This window comes from Sus scrofa, chromosome 14, assembly GCF_054392235.1.
Source record: "Sus scrofa isolate SSC_HxYL_T2T_F1_AM1 chromosome 14, Sscrofa_HxYL_maternal_Yorkshire_Landrace_v2.0, whole genome shotgun sequence".
In the NCBI taxonomy this organism is placed as follows: domain Eukaryota; kingdom Metazoa; phylum Chordata; class Mammalia; order Artiodactyla; family Suidae; genus Sus; species Sus scrofa.
In genome coordinates this window covers 153888468-153910419 of record NC_139396.1, presented here as the reverse complement: position 1 = coordinate 153910419, position 21952 = coordinate 153888468, and the positions used below count along the sequence as shown (strand labels likewise).

At 48.1% G+C, this 21952-nt stretch overlaps 1 protein-coding gene and 1 long non-coding RNA gene across 41 annotated transcripts in view; both read left to right on the top strand.

The window, feature by feature from the left end:
- Positions 1–21952, top strand: part of FGFR2 (fibroblast growth factor receptor 2) — a 108848-nt gene that overhangs the window by 37064 nt on the left and 49832 nt on the right. For all 40 annotated transcript variants that reach the window (XR_014825679.1, XR_014825678.1, XR_014825677.1 and 37 more), the window contains 2 exon segments: positions 1969–2138; positions 13540–13663. Coding sequence is in view for 33 of the 40 variants with exons in the window: in NM_001444600.1 (NP_001431529.1) it covers positions 1969–2138; positions 13540–13663 (294 nt within the window). In the remaining 7 variants the exon portion in view is untranslated.
- Positions 15370–20048, top strand: LOC146397107 (uncharacterized). The gene is made up of 2 exons (XR_014827080.1): positions 15370–15454; positions 15493–20048. It is a non-coding gene; the product is annotated as an uncharacterized LOC146397107 (long non-coding RNA).

Here is a 21952-nt window from a genome sequence, read left to right as displayed (position 1 = left end):
AAAAGAGTAGGTGTGTTTGAGACCCCAAGTTAAGTGGCTCCCAAGTTGCCACCGGTTTCCGAGGAAAGAATGCAGCCCTCTTGCTTTTCCCTTGGCTCCCCGCTCGCCCTCCCTCTGGCTTCTTCTCTCTCTTCCACGTGGCTGACACGTTTTGCCTCACTTTGCTCTGTCTTGGCATCCTGTCCACGCCACCTATATCCATCACCTTGACACTTAGATGAACAGAAGGATAAAGAAGACACGGTATATCCTTGTTAAGAAATCCCAGCTCCACCTTTTCTAGCAGGTTTCAGGAGCAAGGGTGAGGCAGAGAGGTAGGTCTTTGGGATGCGGTTTTTCTCCTTCCTGGTTCTGTCGAGACAGCCTGCCTGGCTGTTCTGCAAAGGACATCGTCACCTCCCCCCAGGAGTGAGCCGAGCCATCCAAAGAGCAAAGGAGGAAACATCTAAGTTCGCATCAGGGACAAAGTGCCTTCCTCTGCCCATTTTGCCTCTGGTTTGGGGAGGGTGTTGCTGTATGCTCTGTCTACCGCTCATCAGAAATAAGCAGTGAAAGATCTATGTGCTAGAATTTTCAGTGTTCTAGAATGTGCTAGGATGTTGAAAATCCTGTTGATGGAGGTTTAGTGGGGGAGTACAGGGGTTTTGGTTACCTGTATTGGCTAAGATGGAAACCCAACACGTGCAACGTTAAATCGCTGTGTGAGCTTTCAGTGGAAATCCTGGGCAGTAATAACACAGGTGGCGAGCCTTCAGCCGAGGCTGTGTCTGCTGGACTCCAGTCTGCACAGCAGAGAGGTTAAAGGGATGGATTCCAGGGCCTTGGAGAAGCTGGTTCTTACCTGCCATGGAGCATGTTGGGGGCGGGGAGACAGTGGTCTCTGGAATCAAACTGCCCGGCTTGCCCCTCTGGTTGCCCCTCTTGGCTTAAGTGGCTTCGGGCAGATTCTTTCTCCGTGACTCAGTTTCCTTGCCCGAAAATGGAGATTATAACAGAGACTTTCTCATGGAATCCTTGTCAGGATTAATGTGTTAACATGCGAGAGCTTTTAGGGTTTTGTGTCTGCCTGGAAGCACTCAGTCAGTGTGGTCACGGGCCCTTAGCAGCAGCCTTGAAGACTTTGTGGCAGTATTCCTGATCGATGCTGTGGTCTTTATTTAGGAAAAAATGTACTCCTTTGGCAATTTAAAACAGATATCCTCTTCTTTGGAAAAAAAAAAACAACAAAAAACACTAGTATCCCTATTTTTGAGGACCCCTTAAGAGGGTGCAACGTTAACGTTTCATTGGTGGCCTCCTATTAAGTTATCTGTTTAGACGTGATGGCAGAATGACGGCGTTTACAACCTCTGCCAGAGAGAAAATGCCCTCTTTTTTTTTTTTTTTTTTTTTCATTTTAAAAATGAAAAAATATTTTTGTCATATGGTTTGTTGGCTTGTCACATAAAGTGCTGGGAAATTAATGATGCTTCCTGAGTTATTTTATCCTATTGGGAGGATAAATCATACGATTGATTCCCCTTTAAAGTGCCAGTGGATAAGCCCAGCACCCGTTGTTTATGCGTGTATATGATCATTTCAGAGCCGTGGCGATCTCCACGGCTGTATGTTGGGGGGGATTCAGCTGTTGTTATTGTATGTGTTGTCACCTTGGGTCTAAAGTAGCATTTTGACCATGATGCATGAATTTATATGCTGGCACTAAGCACAAGGGAGAGAAGGTGCCTGAAACACTTTTTTCCCTGTTAATAGATGTAAACTATCAAGCGGTCCATCTCCAGGGACCTTCTGGGAGGCCAGCTGGATCAGACTTCAGAACATGTTTCCCTAATGTAAATATTATCCAAAGATTTGGAAAACACCAGGTCGTTCACATACACAAGGAAATGATCTTACCTGTTGGGAGTTTCATGAGGCGGACGGGGCTGTCCATCTAGCTACATTGTAAAATGTCGTTTTCCAAAACAGGAGCCCCGTACTGGACCAACACAGAAAAGATGGAAAAACGGCTGCACGCTGTCCCTGCCGCCAACACTGTCAAGTTCCGCTGTCCAGCTGGGGGTAGTCCAACACCAACGATGAGGTGGCTGAAAAACGGGAAGGAATTTAAGCAGGAACATCGCATTGGAGGCTATAAGGTAGAGTGACGCTTTCAACATCTTCTGTTTCTTTCATTTTTATTTCTTCATTTTTTTAAGGGATCAGAAGTTAGCAGAAACGAGAAGGAATTTTTTTTTTAAAAAAAATCAGTAATGATCGTTATTGATTGTTTCCATGTTTGGTATTTTACAAATGCTGCTCTGGACTTGCACGTGATTTTCAGGGACCGTCTCCACTTGCATTGTTCTCTGTGTGAAGAGGGTTTAACAACAGCAGGGTCGAAAGTTGAGAGTCTGTTTTCTATATGTTTTATAGTCTGTAAAACTAAAACTGGAGCAGCGTTGGAGACGTGTACGTACAGTTGCCAGATGAGTAGGATTGTATGACTAGCGGATGGACTTGGATGAGAGGCCGGGCTATGAGACAATCCTTACTAAGAGAGAACGCCACCGAGATGACAGAGCCATCTCCCGGTCCTCTGTCCTCGAGCTTTCCGAAGAGGCCATGCCATCACGTGGTGAAAGGCAGTTTCATCCCTCACTGGGGGATGAGGTGGACATGGCCTTTCTTCAGCCACGTCAGTGTCTGTGGCAGGCATCATCTAGGCCCACAGCCACACCTCATCAGGGCTCCTTGTCCAGCAGGAAGGTGGCCAAAAATCTGGCTGTCAAGACACTGACAAGGGTGATACTGGAAGAGCGGGTGGTCCTGCGGATGAGCAGGAAGAGGTGGGGTTGGCTGCTTAGGTGAGTCCGGCAGAGGAGATCAGGAAGGGATTCTGGGCTGAGTTGCAAGGAAGGTTGTCTCTCACAAGAGTGATTATCTGGCTTCTTCAATCATTTAGTGCGGAAAGGGAGAACTTTAGGAACTTAGTGTAAGAGGAAGACCCAAGGAACCTTACTGTGACATTCTCTGATGCATCTGGAACATGAATGGGTGTCTTAGTTACCCGCTGCTGTGGAACACACGACCCCCAGACCTGGGAGCTTTCAACAACACCGTTTCTCCTCTCCCACTTTCCCCGGGTCAGGCATCCAGGTGTGGCTTAGCTGGCCTTCTGTCTCAAGGCCTCTCGCAGGCCTGTAGTGGAGGTTTCAGGGAAGGCTGGGGTCTCATCTGAAGGATCAAGGGGGAGGGGTCGGCTTCTAGACTCACTTAGGTGGTCGTGGTCAGGATTCACTTCCTCGCAGGTTGTTGGACGAGGGGCCTCAGTTCCTGCCTGGCTGTTGGCTGGAGGCCACCCTTGGTTCCTTGCCCTGTGGACCTCTCCATAGACTGGCTTGGAGCATGGCAGCTGGCTTCCTGGGGGGAGCAGGCAGAACAGAGAGAATGTGAGGGAGACACAAGTCATGGGCTTCGTCACGTGATCATGGAAGTGCCATTCTATCACCTTTGCTGTTTTCTGCTGTTAAAGCAGGTCACCAAGGGGTCGAGTATCGGGAGACGTGGGGATCTCTGGGAGCATTGGAGAAGCCTGCTCAGTGAGTCCGCAGGTCCTTAAGAACCATGTAGGAGCGAATTTCTTGGTGGCAGCAGTGTGATAGCTTGGAGGACGTTCCTGGGTGCACCTGTGCCTGTGTTAACACAGCAGCATCACCTTAGATGTCCCGGAGTCCTAACCCCATCATGGCTCTGGTCATTATCAGTGTGGGCTCCTCTCTACACAGAGTGCCCTGGAGCCCTTTGCTGAAATGCCATACGCCATAACGCATCTCGAAAGGCTTAGTGTTTTCGTCTGCAAGGACTTTTTTTTTTTGTCTTTTTGCTATTTCTTGGGCCGCTCCCACGGCATATGAAGGTTCCCAGGCTAGGGGTCCAATCGGAGCTGTAGCCACCGGCCCACGCCAGAGCCACAGCAACGCGGGATCCGAGCCACGTCTGCGAACTACACCACAGCTCACGGCAACGCCGGATCGTTAACCCGCTGAGCGAGGGCAGGGACTGAACCCGCAACCTCATGGTTCCTAGTCGGATTCGTTAACCACTGCGCCACGACAGGAACTCCTCGTCTGCAAGGACTTTTGACTTTTGTTCTAACATTGAAAAGTTACTTTCTAGCAGCCACAACCCAGAAGATAATTGGGAAGGCCCACGGGTCCATATCCAAGAGCATGTGTGGGTGGTTTATGTGTGAAACAGATGCGAGGCACATCTGCTGGAAGGTGGGCGCCTTTGAAGCTCTGGAGTAGAAATACTTGAGTTGTCTCCACAACTCCTGCTCATTGGTCGAAGCGGTTAGCAGGAGGATGCTTTGTCTCTTTGCTCAGTCCTCAGCCTGGTACCGTGAGATGGGAGGTTGGCTTTTTTTCCAAAGAATGAATAGACAAAGATGTCATCAGGCGATGCTCATGGTAAAGGGAGAGTGAAACCACTAAAACGAGGCCCCTGGGACTCTTCTCACCACCAAAGTTCTCCGCAAACATAATTGATGCGGTTCCAATGATTTATTTACATACAACTTAAGGATGAGGCTGGTGGTCAAACTCCCGGTGGTTAAAACTCGTTTCCGTCCTGAAGACAGCCCTGGAAATGAGCACAAAGGCTCGATGAGTCTTCTGAAACTCCTAGTCTCAAAATACACAGGACCAACCTCATTATCATGAGGAAGCAGCTTTTTGCAAATCTGAGTGAGTGATTAAAACTGCGCTGGAAGACGAAGGGTGCCTAATGAGGCAATGCCGCTTGATTTTTAGCAGGTGCAGTTCAGTTTTGATTATTGGTGACAACAGGATAATGAAGAGCAGCAATGTTCTAAAAGCAAGGCGAGGAACCTTCAGCGGGATACCTTTCGCCTCTTTCCAGGGAGGCACAGATGGCCAGAGTATTTTTGTTGTTTGATGTTGGAGTCATTGCTGGAGTGAAAGAGGAATGGAATTTTAGTGTGTGGGGACGAAAATCTAAAATCTATTCTGCTTTTAAATGCAAAGGGCAGAGGGGAGAGCACCACAGCTTTGGAATGTGGGGTGCTGGCTGGCTGGGATGAAGTCGCAGCTTCATGCCCAGCTGGGCTTTGTCTCTGCAGAAAGAGGTTGGGACAGTGGGCATGAGTGGCCTGGGGGGGAGGTCGCCCCATCAATGCAAAAGTAGTCGACCTGGGTGCCTGAGGGGTTTTCACAATGGTTGTGGCATCGATTGTTCATTTTGGGAATACTGGATACTTCTAGGGAATTCCATCCCGCCCCACCAGCCTCTGGGACTTAAAGGGAAAGACAGATCTCATCTCCTGGAAAACAGAGCTACCTGAAGCCCAAGCCTTGCTGATAATGTTTTAGACCCATCCCAGGTCCCCAGGTCGTGAAGTCACTAAAGGTCACGGAGACTGATCTCCACCTGCTGGCTTCCCATGCCGGGCTGTGCAGGAAACACGGTCACAGTGCGGGTTTTCCCTCTCATGCTTTCTGCCTGTTACCTACATCCTAATACACTTTTTCTTCTTCTTCTCATTATTTTTATTTTTGGTCTTTTTTGGGCCATACCTGCAGCATATGGAGGTTCCCAGGCTAGGAGTTGAATTGGAGCTGCGGCTGCTGCCCTGTGCCACAGCCACAGCAGTGCCAGATCCGAGCCACATCTGCGGCCTACACCACAGCTCACAGCAATGCCGGATCCTTAACCCACCTTCAAGGCCAGGAAATGAACCTGCATCCTCATGGTTACTAGTCGGATTTGTTTCCACTGAGCCATGAAGGGAACGCCCACGCTTTTTCTGTGTAATGGCTGGAAGTTCCCTAGCCAGGGATTGAATCCGAGCCGCAGCTGCAGCCACAGCCGCACCTGTGACAACAGAGGATCCTTAACTCACTGCGCTGGGCCGGCGATTAAACCCACACCTCCACAGCGGCCTGAGCTGCTGCAGTCAGGTTCTTAACCCACTGTGCCACAGTGGGAACTCCACCTACATACACTTCTCAAGAACTGCACCTCTGCACATTTGACCTGAGGGAACCGTATTATACAGTTTGTAATTTCCATCCCTCAGCATTTTCCCCAAAGCAGAGAGACCTCAGTGCTCACTTGGAGGATCCAGCTGATATCTAAATGACCCCTCTCCTCCATCCCATCCATTAGCTCCTTTATTTAATGAAGAAGCCAAAGCATTAAGTTTCCCAAGACGTATTTTTCCAGAAAGCAAGACCTGAAATTTTCCGCAAACAAAATTGTGTTATTCCTGTTATTTTTTTTTTTTTTTCTTCTCCTTCGTAAATCTCATCTCATAAACCACGGCCATGCTCTGGTGGCCCAGCTGTCTGTTTAGCTCCTTCTACCTGTTTTTGGCCCTGATCTGCTGCCTTACGCACATGTGGCCATTGAAGGGAGAAGGAACACAAGAAACCAAAACAAAGTCGAAGAGAATTATGAAACAGGGTAGAAAGCTCATTTTAATTAAAATGGCCCACAGAGCTCTTTGGTATTCTGTGTTTCAGTCTTATTTATCAAAGAACCCATGCTGAGCCATTCTTGGGTGATTAAGAGTCAAATTATTGTTTTTCTTTGTATGGGGGCAAAGGCTCTTTGGATGTTATTAATTTATTTAAAATGACAAAGCATGACTTGATGCAAAGCTATGTCTCCCTAATTGTGCTGATGCCCGGGCTTTTGACATCAGCCTTGACGGTGGGCAAGTTGGTTGGGCTCCAGGCTTCACAGCGCTTATCCTTAAGATGAGAAGACGGAGTAGAAAATCTTCAGTGTCTGGTCCTTTCCAGCACTAAAACCTGTGGCTTAGTAGCATAACCGTTAACACAGCATCAGACATTTTTCGTCTTAAACAACAGCACAGGTTGTTTTAAATAAAGACGTTGCCTGTAACGCTAGATGGTCTGTAGGGCTGTGATTGGTTATTGCAATTGAATGTAGAAAGGCAAGAGGATGACTGAGAGAATTAATAGACCACCCCCGTTTGCAGCTCATTCCTAGGCATAGAGAAGGGTATTCTTCAAAACCATCTTTCAAGCCACTTACTAGCTGCATAAGACCCAAGGGAGATCATGGGATGAAGCTCTCCTTCACCATGGCCATGGAATTGGCACAAGAGCCCACAGCATCCAAGAGGTTTGAATTCCCAAGGAGCTCCTTCAGAGAGAAGCATCATAGAGTGTGGACTCTTAGTCCCCAGGTTTATTCCAGGTGCAAGAAAAGACAACCAAAAAAAATTATTTTCTTCAAATCACAACTAAATGGGTTGTTTTGACGGGCAGGTTAGATTTACATTTTCTAGGTTAGTAAATGTTACGCTTAACCCCAATTATAGTTATTTGGAAGGATCAATATTAATGTACTTTTTAACCTATTTATACTTTGTTGAGCTTCTTTGCAACCAAGATACTCTGCTTTAATCTCCTCCGATCAGGCAGTCTGTGATGAGTTGCTGATGTATGTTGGTATCTCCTGGCATGTACTGTGTGCTCACCTGTGTGTTGACTCTTCTGGGTGCCTCCTGTGTACCTGGCGCTCTGTCCCCTGCACAGCCCAGAAAGGTGAGCACTGTTCTTTTGCCCCCTTCATGGATGGGGCTTGTCACATGGCTTCGAGGTGGTGGAGCTGCCGTTTGGATGGACCCAGGCAATTTTTACCTCGAAGTTCATGCTCTTCTAAACTGCTTTTTTCAAATGTGGTTCCATGTTTTGTAAAACAAAACAAAATAAAGCAGTGTTATGATAAATGGAAAATACGGAGACAGTAATGGCTTCCCAAGAGCATATAAATACCAGTTGATGGAAAGTATATTGCAAGGTGTCCTCTTCGTCCAGCTTCTGTGACCTGTGTGAGATTTGGGGGTGTGTGTAAAAGTATGACATGAAATTTGTTATTTATTTCCAAAACTTTTTCATCATCCCAAAGAGAAACTCTGTATCCATTAAGCACTAATTACCATTCTTTCTCTTCCCTAGGCCCTCGTAACCTCTCATCTACTCTCTTATCTCTGAATTTGCCTGCTGAGGTATCTCGTATAGATGGAATCATTGGGAATTTGTGCCTTTGTATCTGGTTTATTTCACTTAATATGTTCAGGGTTCCTCCATGTTGTATCATGAATCAGAACTGCATTCCTTTTTATGGCCAGATAATATTCCATTATATGGATGTATACCACCTTTTGTTGAGCCATGCGTCTGTCTGGTGATGGACCTTTTGGCGACGGTGTTTATGATGCCACTAGGAACGCTGGTGTACTAGTATCTGTTTAAGTCCTCGCTTTCAATTCCTTTGGGTGTCTGCTGAGTTTTTTAAGGAAGGCCATGAGATTTTTTTAGAGTTAAGTTCAAAAAGCAGTGGATGCCCACTGGCCATCTGTCCGCAGAGGACTTTTCTGGGGACTATTAGGGAACAGACATCTAAGAAAACAGCCTTGGATTTTAGTATTCACTTCCCAACTCCTCTGGAGAGATCTGTTACTTACTGAAAAGAGAAGATTTTCTGCCACTGGTCCTGGAAGATCAGAGCTTGCCCAGCACTGTTCTCCAAACCTCTCCTCAAAAGCAAACTTCTTGGTGTGTAAGAATGAAACAGGTGTTTGCCTCCACATCTGCGTGGCGATAGGCATCTGTATGTGCCACAGCCCTTGGCACATCTAAGCACAGTTCGTGTATACACTTCCCAGAGGGCTGGTTTGGAGTACCCCGGAAACCAGCTGGACATGGGGGGCTGGTGTGGGATAGTAAGATTTTATGCATCCTAATGACAACTGGTCTGTGTTGAATTGAGTTCACGGGGCACCTTAGGGAGGCCAGCTTTAAAAGGCATTGCTGTCCTTCTCCACAATTTGAGCCCTGAAACTGGTGGAAGGAAGTCTTGGGGGTATTTACTATCTAATGGACAGAGCATTCCTCGATTTGGCACAAAGCAAAACTTTCCATCCAGCTTCTGGATGTTTATTCTGCTTGTCATTGAACACCTGGGTATTTAGAAATGTCCAGAGTTTTTTTGCAACGTGAAAAACAAACATCCAGGTGACAGCTGGGCCTTTGACCTTTGACCTTTCACCTAGGTGTTTTGGTGTCATACAGACTCAATAGACATTCCCAGTTGTTCCCTGAAGGCTGGGGGCTTAATGTGCAACTTGAAGGCTTTAGGTGACTGAGGAATTCCAAAAAAACCTGTCTGGGCCACCTTTTGTCTTTGTGATGACAGGGTGTGGAATGTTTGCGGATCCAGTTTTTGGATTACACGTAAAAGAGTTGAGGCCATTAGCTTCAGTCTGCTTGCTTTTGGTATTGAAATGTTATTTTTAAAAGCCTTTGGTGAACATAGTTTTGAAACCCCACGCTCTCTCGTTTTGTTCCTTGGCAGATGAAAAATGCTGATGAATTCCACAAAGATTTGGCCATGGGCAGGAATGAAAGGAAAGAATTGTGTGTGTGTTTGTTGGTGCAAGATTCCTCTTCTCCCTGGCTTTCATGGTTGATCTGCCAGAGAGTTACATGTACAGTGGTTCTGCCTCAGAGCTACTGCTACCCCAGGGAGGCACAGAGCTGTTTTGTTTCACTTTTTTTGTTGTGTGTATGCATGAGATTTCTGCTGAAGTTTGAAAAGTGAAAATGAGAAAAGTGTAAACATTTTGAATCCTACCACTTACGTAAAGTTTATTGCTAACATTTTCTTTCTGATTTTACCTGTGTATATACAAGTCATGCTTCCAGATTCAGGCCTATATGCACCTAGATGGGTGTGTGTGTGTGTGTAGTTTTACAAAATGGAATCCTGAAGATACATATTTGTATTCAGGCTGCTTGTTTTCATTTATCAATAACTGTTAGTGGTATTTTACCAGGACTGAACATAAGAATGCCTCATTCTTTTTAATGACTGCATGCTATTCTTCTGGAATAAACTGTTCATTATGAACGAGTCTCCTCTTGACGGAGTCCAGTTTTTTTCCGTTACAAGCTGTGCTTGAAACCACAAATTTATTATGTGCCTGGAAGTAATCCTCTTTTCTGTGTCGGCTGGGTTTCTAGAAGTGGAATTAACCGGGTCAAAAAAAAAAAAAAAAAAAGTGTGTGTTGCTAATTTTAATAGGTACTAGCCAGTTATTTGACAGAAAGATGTTTCTTGACTTGTGTGCCTGTTATCAATTTGCGTCTCACCATCCTTACCAAGTGCTCTGTGACATTGATCTTTCTACTTTTTGTTAATCAGCTGGTGAATAACAGTGTCTCATCATTGTTTTAATTTGCATTTCCCTGCTCTTTAATGAGGTTAAGCATCTTTTCATATGTTTATTGGGTATTTACATTCCCTCTTCTGTGAAAGCGAAGATGGTTTGTGTGCATCTGACCTAACCAGCAGAAACACAGGAGCATGAAAAAGCTGAGGAATCGAGAAAAAGACACTGAGGATGGCATCTTACATGTTTGTAGTCTCTTTAGGTTTACCCTGAGTCTTGATATGGAAACAGTGCGTTTAAAAAAGCACTGAAATCTGGAGTTCCCATCGTGGCTCAGCAGTTAACGAATCTGACGGGTTACCGTGATGGAACCAAGAGTCCATCCCTGGCCTTGCTCGGTGGTTGGAGATTCGACGTTGTGTGAGCTGCGGTGTAGGTCACAGACGTGGCTCGGATCCCACCACGTTGCTGTGGTTGTGGTGCAGGCTGGCAGCTACAGTTCTGATTCACCCCCAGCCTGGGAACCTCTATATTTCCATGCCGCAAGTGTGGCCCTAAAAAGACAAAAAAAAAAAAAAAAGGCACAGAAGTCTGTGCCTCTATCCCCCATCTTTGTGGAGGTACTGTTTGTAGTCTTTTAGTTTGTCATGAAGCAGTCACCCAGCAGTGCTAGCGTGTCCCTTCCAAAAGTGTCAGAGTCTCTCTGTTGGCGGCTTCCAAGGGCATCCATTTGGAAAATGCCATAGCGTGTAAGATCTGGGGTTGGTGGTATGTCAAGGAATCCAATACTAGAGCCATGGTGTCAGAAAATAAATATTAACCACACCATGTGGGGCACTATTGATTGAGGACCAAGGTCTCTGTTGAGTAAATGTGTTTCTCATCGTGAAAGCATTTTATAGCCGTTCACTCATTAACGTTATCCTGGTGCATCTCTAGGAAGTAAATTTCCAGGGAGTGTGTGCCCTTCTCGAGGGAGCTCACGTGGAATGCCATAGTCCCAGCGAAAGACTGGAGCTGACCACATGCCCTAGGGTTAAAAAAGGCAGCCGAGCTGCACATGCCAAGATCGACTGTCTGGGGCAGAGGCAGACGATGCCCTCTCTGAAGAGTTCAGGTTCAGCTGCGTTTGGAGTACGCGTTCTGCCAAATCTTGGATCCAGGCACAAGAAAGACGTTGACAGTTTGGATGGGATCCAGAGACAGGCACTAGCCGTGATTAAGGGCTTATGGGCATGACATTTGAGCGGGGGCTCAAAGAACTGAATATTTACAGCGGGGCTAAATGCTGGATTACGTGGCTTGGTGACGTCAGGGCCTGAGTTACCCTCCACGTGACGGGTTCCTCAGAGGCCTGGAGAGTCCCATTCCTGATATTCCTGAGGGCCTGGGGAGAGGGAGGGGGCCCCACCATGGGGCCATCTGTCCTGAGTTAAATCAAGGAGCTGGTTCCTGCCTTTTCCAAGCTGCAGGCTCGCCCTCGGGGGGGGGGGGGTGGTGTCAGGATTTAGGTAGAAAAGTCTCCATGCACTGGAACTTTTAGCATTTACATCTTCTCCTTCTGAACACCCCTTCGGCATATTCTGCCAAGAAGGCATGCATCCCTCCTAAGAGAAGACGTGGCTGTTTGTTTTGGGTTCTCCTAAAAGTCTTTTGCCCAGCCAAGAGCTCAGAGCAAGCCTTCTCCAGGATAGGGAATAGAGTTTCTCTGTTGTAGGTCTGATGCCTTCAAGTTCATTTACTGCCAGACATTTCTTCTGTGATAGTGAGACCAACGCCGGTTCCATGATGTTTTAGACTCTGAAACAATGTCCGTGGTTGTACTGGGGGAGTCAGTTTCAGGCAGCAGCTGTGAGGCTGAGGGACCATGTGCCCAGAACTCCGTCTTAATTCAGTGCTTGTCCTCTGTTCAGAAGAAGAGTCCAGCCTTCACGCCTGTGATCCTTCGTGAGACTGTTAGTGATGAACGGCGAGCTTGTTTTTGGCCTCGGCCTCAGTAACTCCACTCTGTCGTGTTGGCTTGTGCTGCACTGAATGTCTGACATGAAGAGAGTGGTACTGGAGCCTGTTCTTCTCGTCTCCTACCTCTGTTGGCTCTGCTTTTCAAAGTGGACAGCTGCCGTGCCCTGCTGTTGTTAGAATGGAGCGCTCACAAGCTGATTTTCTTAGACTCTAATTTAGTTCCTTGAATCACTCATGTGTTCGCAGAGGCTCTGCTGGCATTATCAGGTTTTATGTGATTAAGGCAGAAAACACTTGCAGTGCTCTGGGCATCATTCAGAAGGTCAGCTGGGATTCCTGAAAGCGTAGTTGAGAGGAGTGGGCCCTGGCCTTTTATTCTTCCTTTGCATTTTTTTTCCAGCAGGCCTTGTCCACAATACCTTTTAAGAATGATAGGGACTTGGAGAGAAGCATTAATGCCAGGACCCTGAAAGATGAAATCTGCATTTTGGTCTGAATCAGGAAACACCAGGCTTCCTTGCAAACCCGAGTCTATTGAAATGTTTTAAAATCAAGGTGGGAACATCAGAATCTGGTGTTTGCATGTTGGCAGAACCAGAGGAAGAATCCCAATAACTTCTTTGCACATGTCCTGCTTATCTTCGCAAGGTCTCAAGGAGTTAGTAAACAGATGGATACGTGGCCTAAGTTTGCAAAGGATTCATTGCTCCCACATTTGGGATTCTGAGTGTATCTCTTAGGAACATGTGGCATCTATTCAGCCACCATTAGAGATGGGAGGGGCCGGCCTGCGTTCCCAGCTGAAACTTCTTGAGACGTCCTGACAGCATCGGAGGGCCCAGGGGAAGGAACCCTGAGGCCTTCAAACCACGGGGTTTCGGGGACAGTAAAAGCACCCCCCTTGTGGGCTCTGTGGGAGATGGAAGTTTAAATTAGCTGAGAGGAGAAGCAGTGCCCAGGAAAAGTGGCTGGTTTCCAGGGCATGTTCACTGGGTTTGCTCTACGTGGTTCCTTGGGGCGGTAGGGCCTGAGGGCCCCAGTGGATGAGCCGTCTGGTAGCTCACCTGCCCAAGGGCACTGATCCTGTGTTAGGTCCTCCGGCCGCTTGGAAGCTCCTGGAGGAAACCTCACACCCAGCGTGGGGACAGACCCGTTCCCCGCACTCTTCCGTATCGGAGTGTGTCACCGTCGCCCTGCCAGGGTGATAGTTAACTGTTTTCCTTTGTCACCATTCTGCGCACTTACTATGAGACAACTGAGACTTCAGGGGGTTCTCCTCTAACTCCTTTGTCTCTCCCAACGTCTTTTCAAGCAAGAAAGCAAGGCAGCTGGTATGCTCTACTAAGATTGTTCAATAACCACCTTTTCAGGTACGAAACCAGCACTGGAGCCTCATTATGGAAAGCGTGGTTCCATCCGACAAAGGAAATTATACCTGCGTGGTGGAGAACGATTACGGGTCCATCAATCACACATACCACCTCGACGTCGTTGGTGAGTTTGCCTCTCCCCGTGTGGCCGTCTGGTGCCAGCCTGCGGCAGCTCGACTCGCTGGAACCTGTGGCAGCGAGTCTCGTTTCTCCCCATACGTTGGGGAGAGTTGATGTGTTTTCATTCTTTCTAAGTCCTAGCCACTGTCTGGGAAGGATTCTTCTGCACTTGACCGTGTTCTGTTTCTTGATTGGCCAGGTTTTGTGCTTTTGGTGTGAAGATCCCCTCGGTTCCCAGGCCTCACCTTGTGTCACGTGGACATGCTGTAAGGGGTGCCGATGTCTGGAAAGTGGGGGTTACTCTGCACATGGTCGTGTCCCAGGGAACGGGTGTGGTTCGGCTGTAGGAGAACATTTTAGAAAGAAGGGCAACCGTGTAACGCTGGCTGAAGAGTAAAGGAAAAGGGGCTGTAATGACGGAGCTCTGAGCTGCCTGGAGGGAGCTGACTATCCAGAGGCCTTGCAGGGCCATCGAAAGAAAGTCATCAGATCCTACAAGTTCAGCGGCTGTTCCTAGAGGCTCTTTCTTCTGTAAAAAGGGATCTGTTTGGGAGTTCCCGTTGTGGCTCAGGGGAAACAAATCCGCTCATATCGGTGAGGATGCGGGTTTGATCCCTGGCCTCACTCAGTGGGTGAAGGATCTGGTGTTGCTGTGAGCTGTGGTGTAGGTCGCAGATGCAGCTCGGATCTGCTGTGGCTGTGGCTGTGGCTGTGGGGGTGGCTCTGTTCGGCAGCTGTAGCTCCACTTCAGCCCTTAGCCTGGGAACTTCCGTATGCCATGGGTGAGGCTCTAAAAAAAGCAAACAAACAAATAAAAAAAACCCCAAATGGAAAGGAACTGTTTCTATGGGTTTATGAGTACTTTTTTATCAAAGTGCTTGGCTACATAGGCTCCTTTAGTGCATATCTTAAGACCACATAGTGTATCGTTCTCGAACTCAAATTTCTTCCCATGTCTGATCTAGCATGAGTTTTGTTATAATGATGGAGATAGGGTGTTTCTCTATCTTGTTGGAAGACCGATAAACTTACACCTACGGCATGTCTTATCATTTTGGGATGGTGGGCTGAGATCTTTTTTTTTTGTTTTTTGTTTTTTTTTTGGTAAGCACCATCATTTCTCTTTGTCATCTACCCTGGCGCTCAGGGTGGCCACCTGTCCTTGTGTCCCCGCTGTGGAATCTAATCAGTTTGTGTATTTCCACACGCAGGGTGCTGACTCCTGCCAAGGTCTCAACTTAAAAGCTCACCTTGATTCATTTTGCCCTAATGTGGCCCTTTGTGCCCCCACAGACTCAGCCCCTGTGCATCTATAAACAAAGGCGTCCCTCCATCGTTTCTTCTCTGTGTGTCCCTCATATTATTTCACACGTGGGCATTTCTTCTCCTTCAATAAAATATAAACTCTTTGAAGAGAGAGACCCCATAGATATTCGAATTGCCCCAAGAGTCAATCAGAAACTTTGCAAAAGCTTAATTAACCACATGACATAGATTGGTTCCATTGGTAAGGGAAGTTTTCAGTTAACTGAAAATTAAATAGAAAACCATCTTCGTTTTCTATCAAATAAATTAAATCCAAAAGAAACTCTGTTTTAGAAAGCATGATATCATCTTTATTTCCTTCATATGTAAGTATTCAGTGAAAAAAATAACATTTTGTTTATTTGGAAGCCTTTATGTGAAATTTGAAAGTTTTTTGTTTTTGGTTTTTTTTTTTTTTTTTGGTCTTTTTGTCTTTTTTAGGGGCCCCGCAGTACATGGAGGTTCCCAGGCTAGGGGTCCAATCAGAGCTGTAGCCGCTGGTCTGCACCACAGCCAGAGCAACGCCAGATCCAAGCCGCGTCTGCGACCTACACCACAGCTCATGGCAATGCCGGATCCCCGACCCCCTGAGTGAGACCAGGGATCGAACCCACAACCTCATGGTTCCTAGTCGGATTCATTTCTGCTGCGCCATAATGGGAACTCCTGAAAGGTTTTGTGTAATGTAGATTCTGTAGATATGTATAAAAGCCTGAACTTCAGAGCCCTCCTTTCTCACAGAGGTATTTGTGGAACCCTTCTTAGTGGACATCATAACGTACAGATATTTTATAAAACAAACCCAAAGAGAAGTAACACTCAGATAGGAGAAGAAGATGGTTAGCGTTGGTTTTGGCCTCCATGGTAAGTCTGTTGACCAAAGAGCACACAACCTGGATTTCACTCAGGGCCTCGCGTGTCCTGCCTTTGACATGAAAGTGTTTCTATTTAAGGAAAGCAAGATTCAGGGCTAGAAGTTCTAAATAGCTAAATCAGTAATTTATCGTGGGAATAAAGTAATTGGGCTCGAGCCGTCTTCGGGGATCCAGAGGTCTCCCCATCGCTCGTTAAGATTGCTTGGGGTCATTCCAGGAATCAGGAGTCATAGCTCGGCCACTTGAGCCCTGGGCTCTTGCTTAGAGCAGGTTTTGGGTTGAGTTGTTATGTAAAACATTCAAAACCCCCTCTCCCCCCCGCCGCTCCCCTTGAGCTTTCTGGCAGCTCATCTCTGTGAAGCCCTGAAATCTCTCTTAGAGTGGAGGGTTGGATTTGAATCGGGCTGCTGAATAATGGAATTGTGCCGTCTAATGTTAATCCCCTGGCAATCGGTCTTGTTGAAAAGAGCGTGTGATTCAGTGGTGTAATGTAGGGGGGGCGGACAGCGTATGGAGTAACGCAGAGAAAGGCCTGATTATGTCACAAATTTGGGAGATCGCCCAGCTCAACGCGGGCCAATAATGACACAATGCTGGTTGGGAATATCCATTAAAGCGCACCCCCAATCATTTTCCAAGCCCTGAACCTTCTTTATAAATAGAAGCCAAAAGTCAGTGCAGGAGAAGACGTTTTCAGGAAAGCTGAAGGTGTGAAATACTCTCGTCTTTGCCCAAAACCCTAGGACTGGCTTTGAGACGCAGTAATAAAAGAAGAATCGAGTCAGCTGAAGCCTCTCAGGGCAGATGCACAGGGCTGGCAGCCAGTCCTTCTGTGCATCTCGGCAAGTGGACACGAAAGGGGTTCAGGCTTGACCAGGGCACTTCTGGTGGCCCTCGCTGCCTCTCAGCTACATCTCTGTTCCGCAGAGCATCAGAGACTCTTTCCCAGAGCAAGTCATGTCCTGTTGTAGGTTGCTTTCTCCGAGGTTTTATTTTTGTTGCTATGATACAGAGGCTTGTAGCTCAGATATTACGACGCGTCAAACTGGGGGAGATCTTTTTATTGAAATTCTTCCTTGGAAAGGCATCCCCGTAAGCACGTTCATGTAAAAGCCGTGTAATTTAAGTGACATTCTTGTGCTGTGGAATTAAGCAGCAAGCCATTGTTGGGTGCGAGGGAAATGCTTTCGTTTACTGGGAGCCCTTTGAGGGGCTGGCTTGATCCTCATTAAAATTGACACCATTCCTCTTCAGCCCTTTGCTTGCAAGGGAAAATCAGTGTGAAGCTTTGCATCTCAGTAACTGTGATGATAATCACAGGGGCTCCCCCTGAAAAGAGCTGGCGCCAGGAGGTGGCAAGGGTTTTGCCAGAGTTCATCAGTGAATGAGGCAGAAGCTCTGCATTCTGCCTCGGGCCCTGCCATCAAGAAGCTGCGACCCTGGAGAGATCATTTAACTTTGGGTTTTACTCTCCGTGTGTCTCAAAGTGAAGGCACGGAGTCCCAGGAGTGCTCCATAAGGGCAGCCTGGTGCTGTGAGCGTTGCGGGCCCGACTGCCCGTGCCCTGGGGACCCAGCACGCTGGGACAAGTGACTTAGCTTCTCTGAGCCTCTCTTAGCTCATGTGAAGGACGATGCTTATATCCCATCCCTGTGAGGGTTGCAGCACTTTCCTAGGGGCTGCACGAACAAATCCTTCCAGGCTGAACGGCTGAAAACAAGAGGAATGTATTTTGTCCGTTCTGGAAGCCAGAAGTCTGAAGTCAGGGTGTCTGCGGGGTTGGTTCCTTCTGCAGACTCTGAGGGCAAGTCTGTTCATGCCTCTGTCCCAGCTTCTGGTGGCTGTTGACGGTCCTTGTCTTGTGGACACGTCCTCTCCATCTCTGGCTCTGTCTCCCATGGCTGTCCTCTCTGTGTCGTCTCAAATCGCCCTCTGGCTTTCATCATAAGGACACCTGTCATTGGGTTTAGGGCCCACCTTAAACCTAATCCTGAACCTCATCACTAAGATCTTATTTCCAAATAGGGTCACGTTTGCAGGTCTCGGGGGATCGGATGTGGACTTAACCTTTTCTGGGACCACAGTTCAACCCACTGCAGTGTCTGGGAGGACTCGGGTGGGTTAACAGGTGAAAACACCCAATCGGTCGGTGCCTCGGTGGCCAGTAACAAATGCTGCTTTGTTTCTTTCCAAATCTGGAAACTCCTTTGAGAGCTAGAAGACATCTTACATAGCTTTTATTGACTTAATCAGAAGTTTCATTGAACAAACTGGATGCTCTTCTTGGGACCAATAGAACGGACCGCCAGCTGGCATTCACTTGTCCTGCCGAGCTTTCCACCTTTGGTTCAATGCTGTCGTCAGGCCTGTCCCGGGACTGACATAGTTGCTTGAACTTGGGGAAGAGGGTTGGAGAGTTTGGGAGCTTCAAGTTCATCGGGTTGGTCTCGTCCATCTCTACTTCTCACCCCATTTTTTACAGTTGGGGAAATTCCGGTTCTGGGCGGGGTGAGTGATTTGCTGAGGACTTGAAGGAACTCCTGAGCTGGGTCTTCTCGAACCCTCGATTAATGCTGCATGCATCCCACGTGAATGTCTCTGTTTCAGGATTACCGTGGTGGAGACCAGCAGTGACTGCTATCGCCAAACTCTGGAAAGGTGAACCCTGGGTTTAGCTTTTGTTGCCCAGAAAAACTCCCAAAACTAAGAGAGAGAGAGAGAAGTATGCAGAACTGACTCTGTGAGAATAATTGGCTTTGAATTATGAGCTTTTTCTCCTTTTGATGTCCAGTTCTGCATTCCCGGAGCCCGTCAGGTAACTTGAGGGGATCACACAGGCCTCCTGGCCAGCCCCGACCTGCTTGGCGGCAGAGCAGGATGGCGCTGTCCACTGCTCCTTGACAGCAATCTGCTGCAGCTCGGGTCCAGACATGCTGGGACTCAGCCTGAAAGCATGAAGGAATCCATCCTGGTGCTGACGCTCCCCGAGGTGTGTCCTGGGGAGGGATGAAGTCTGTGTCTTCCAGGCATGGACGGATAAGCCTGATGGTGGGGCTGACACCTGGCGGTGTGCGTCTGATAGCCTGTCCCCAGGGGGAGAAGTTGTGTCCCTTGTTTATTGCTTGGCGCAGCCCCGTCCTGGGAAGCCAAAGGATCCAGCATGGTCCCTGAGCCACAGGAAGGGGACTGAGGCAACTCAGGGACCCTGAAGCCACACTCGTGCAGTGTGAATTTTGTGCTCCTTTTTCTTGGAGGGGTTTGGAACAAAGTAGCGTTTCGGTAAATGAAGACACGGTGCTCTAGTTCAGTAATTACCTGGTTGGTTTATCGCAGAGGCTGTCAGAATTAGGCTCACTCCCACTCACTTGCTCTTTATGGAAGGCCCTGCTCTGTTCTAGTTTCTGTCACCTTGTGGCTCCTCGATGCAGCTTTTGTTCTTCTGTGTGATGAGGGTGGCTGTGGTGTAGGTAGCCCGAAACCACACCACACCGTGTATCTGGAGATGTGAACACATTGGACACGTGATTCTCACCTTCCAACTTGTGGCGCTCGTGTGTCTCCCTGGCACTCACCAGGCCACGGCTCCACAAAGCCCCTGGGGGTTCTGGATTGGAAGCGTCTTGACCCAGAAGCTTCCTGGCCAGACCTGCTTTGATTTTCTAATGAATTCTTTTCCATTTCTTGCTCTAAGTGTTAAGACTTGGTGTTCATCCTGATACTGCGTCTGCGTGTCAGCTTGACATGAGGTCGCGACGTGAGGTCTCGCTGGAGGGAGGCAGAGACCCCCATTGTTGAGAATGGATGGAGGTGCCATGGCAGGTGTTGGGGCACAGCGGTGCCTTCCGAAGTGGGCTTGCTCAGTTGACATGGAATCATGGAGCTGCAGCAGGAATTGAGTAGGAAGCAAAGTTGTGCTGCCGAGTTTGTGGTGCCAGCAGCGGAGTCTTCTTCTTAACCCTTTCTACCACAGCAACCCTCAAGGGCTCCTCTCCTTGCCTGGTAGCGCCTCTGGAGGTTCTGGTGGGAATTACATGGGCGAGTGGTTCATACTCTGCATCCCTCTCTAGCTCTGTGGCCTTGGAAAGCATGGAACTGCTAAGCCTCCGTTCTCTCTTCTGGAAAATGGGGGTGATGGCATGCCTTCCCTGCAGCACCGCTGAGAGGATGCAGTAGGAGGTGGGGCTTTTTTTAAAAAATCTTTTTGCCATTTCTTGGGCCGCTCCCGCGGCATATGGGAGGTTCCCAGGCTAGGGGTCAAATTGGAGCTGTAGCTGCCGGCCTACACCACAGCCACAGCAACATGGGATCCGAGCCGCGTCTGCGACCTACACCACAGCTCACGGCAACGCCGGATCCTTAACCCACTGAGCAAGGGCAGGGATTGAACCCGCAACCTTATGGTTCCTAGTTGGATTCGTTAACCACTGCACCACGATGGGAACTCCCGGAGGTGGGGCTTTTAACTAATGGTACCCACGTGATCACTCGTCCCGTCATTAGGGGGTCCCACACCTCCTTTCATAGCTCGAGGCTGAGACAGGCACACTCAGCCCAGCCCTGATTAAAGGAGTGGCTGGTCCTCTCCTTTCCTTTAGGACAGAGATTTCAAAACTTCCTTTGGTAGCTACTGTTTAACGAGCTTTTTGGTTGCTCCAGAGTGGCTTTTCATACCTATTTCACAACAGGGTTTCCAGGGGGCAAAAGCTGGTCGGTAGGTAGGTGGCTACACCAGCCCCGAATGTACTGACCGGCAGCGAAGTGCCTTCCTACAGGCCAGATGTCAGCCCAGAGTTATTCCTTCCAGGCGCTGAGAGCAGGCGGTGTCTGTGGGTGCCAGCTCCTAGGGTTGGAGCAGGCACACGCTGGCCTGGATGGAGTGTGTTACGACTTTGCCATCTCGGCAGATGTGCCATGTTCTCTGCAAGCCATCCGTTGCCCTCTCTGCCCAATAGTTGAGGAAAGAAACCTTATTGATTGCTTTAGATTCTAGCAGGGGGACTGGCTGAGGTGGCTGGCAGAAGGGCTAATATTTGATCTCTTGTCCAGTCTCTGGCATGGAGTCTGTGATGTGGGCAAAGAGGATGCAGAGGTGTCACAGGCAAGTTAATGACTTACAGCATTTTGGAAGAGGAGTGTACCTTCTCTGTAGCTGGAAATAATGCAGGCGGTGGCAGAGGGCAGAGGAAAAGCAGCTGCTATCAGAGGGTGGGTGAGGAGGCTGGGACGAAGATATAAATTCATCAGTGGCAGTCAGTGTCCAGTAGTGAACTGGAACTTAGCCAGATTTTGAGCAGTGTGAGCTGAATTGAAATAATAGAAAAAACAGTTTGAGTCACTTATATTTTGGGGGCGGGGGGGAGGTTATGGTTCTTAACACACTATTGCAAATTCTTTTTTTTTTTTTTTGGCTTTTTAGGGCCACACCTGCAGCATCTGCAGGTTCCCAGGCTAGGGGTCCAATCGGAGCTACAGCTTCTGGCCTACACCACAGCCATAGCAATGCAAGATCCAAGCTGCAACTGTGACCTACACCACAGCTCAAAGCAATACCAGATCCTTAACCCACTGAGTGAGGCCAGGGATCAAACCCACAACCTCATGGTTCCTCGTCAGATTTGTTTCTGCTGCGCCATGATGAGAACCCCCACACTGCAAATTCTAATTCAGGGCATCTTCCGAGTTCCTCTCTAAACTTTCACAGTTTCAGTTAACGGTCACCTTTATTAATAAAAGGCCCCAGTTGGGACATATTATGCTGATTCGCATCAAGATGATTGTAGAGGAGTTCCCAGTGTGGCGCAGCAGAAAGAAACCTGACTAGGATCCATGAGGATGCAGGTTCGATCCCTGGCCTTGCTCAGTGGGTTAAGGATCCCTACATCTGTGGTGTAGGTCGCAGACACAGCTTGGATCTGGCATTGCAGTGGCTGTGGTAAAGGCTGGAAGCTACAGCTCTGATTCGATCCCTAGCCTGGAAACCTCCATATGCTGCAAGTGCAGCCCTAAGAAGACCAAAAAAAAAAAAAAAAAAAAGATGAGCGTAGAAGTGCCAACATATTGCTCCGCTTTCAGTGGTACCTCCGGCAGAGCTCTGTTGTGGGCTCCCGTCCCTT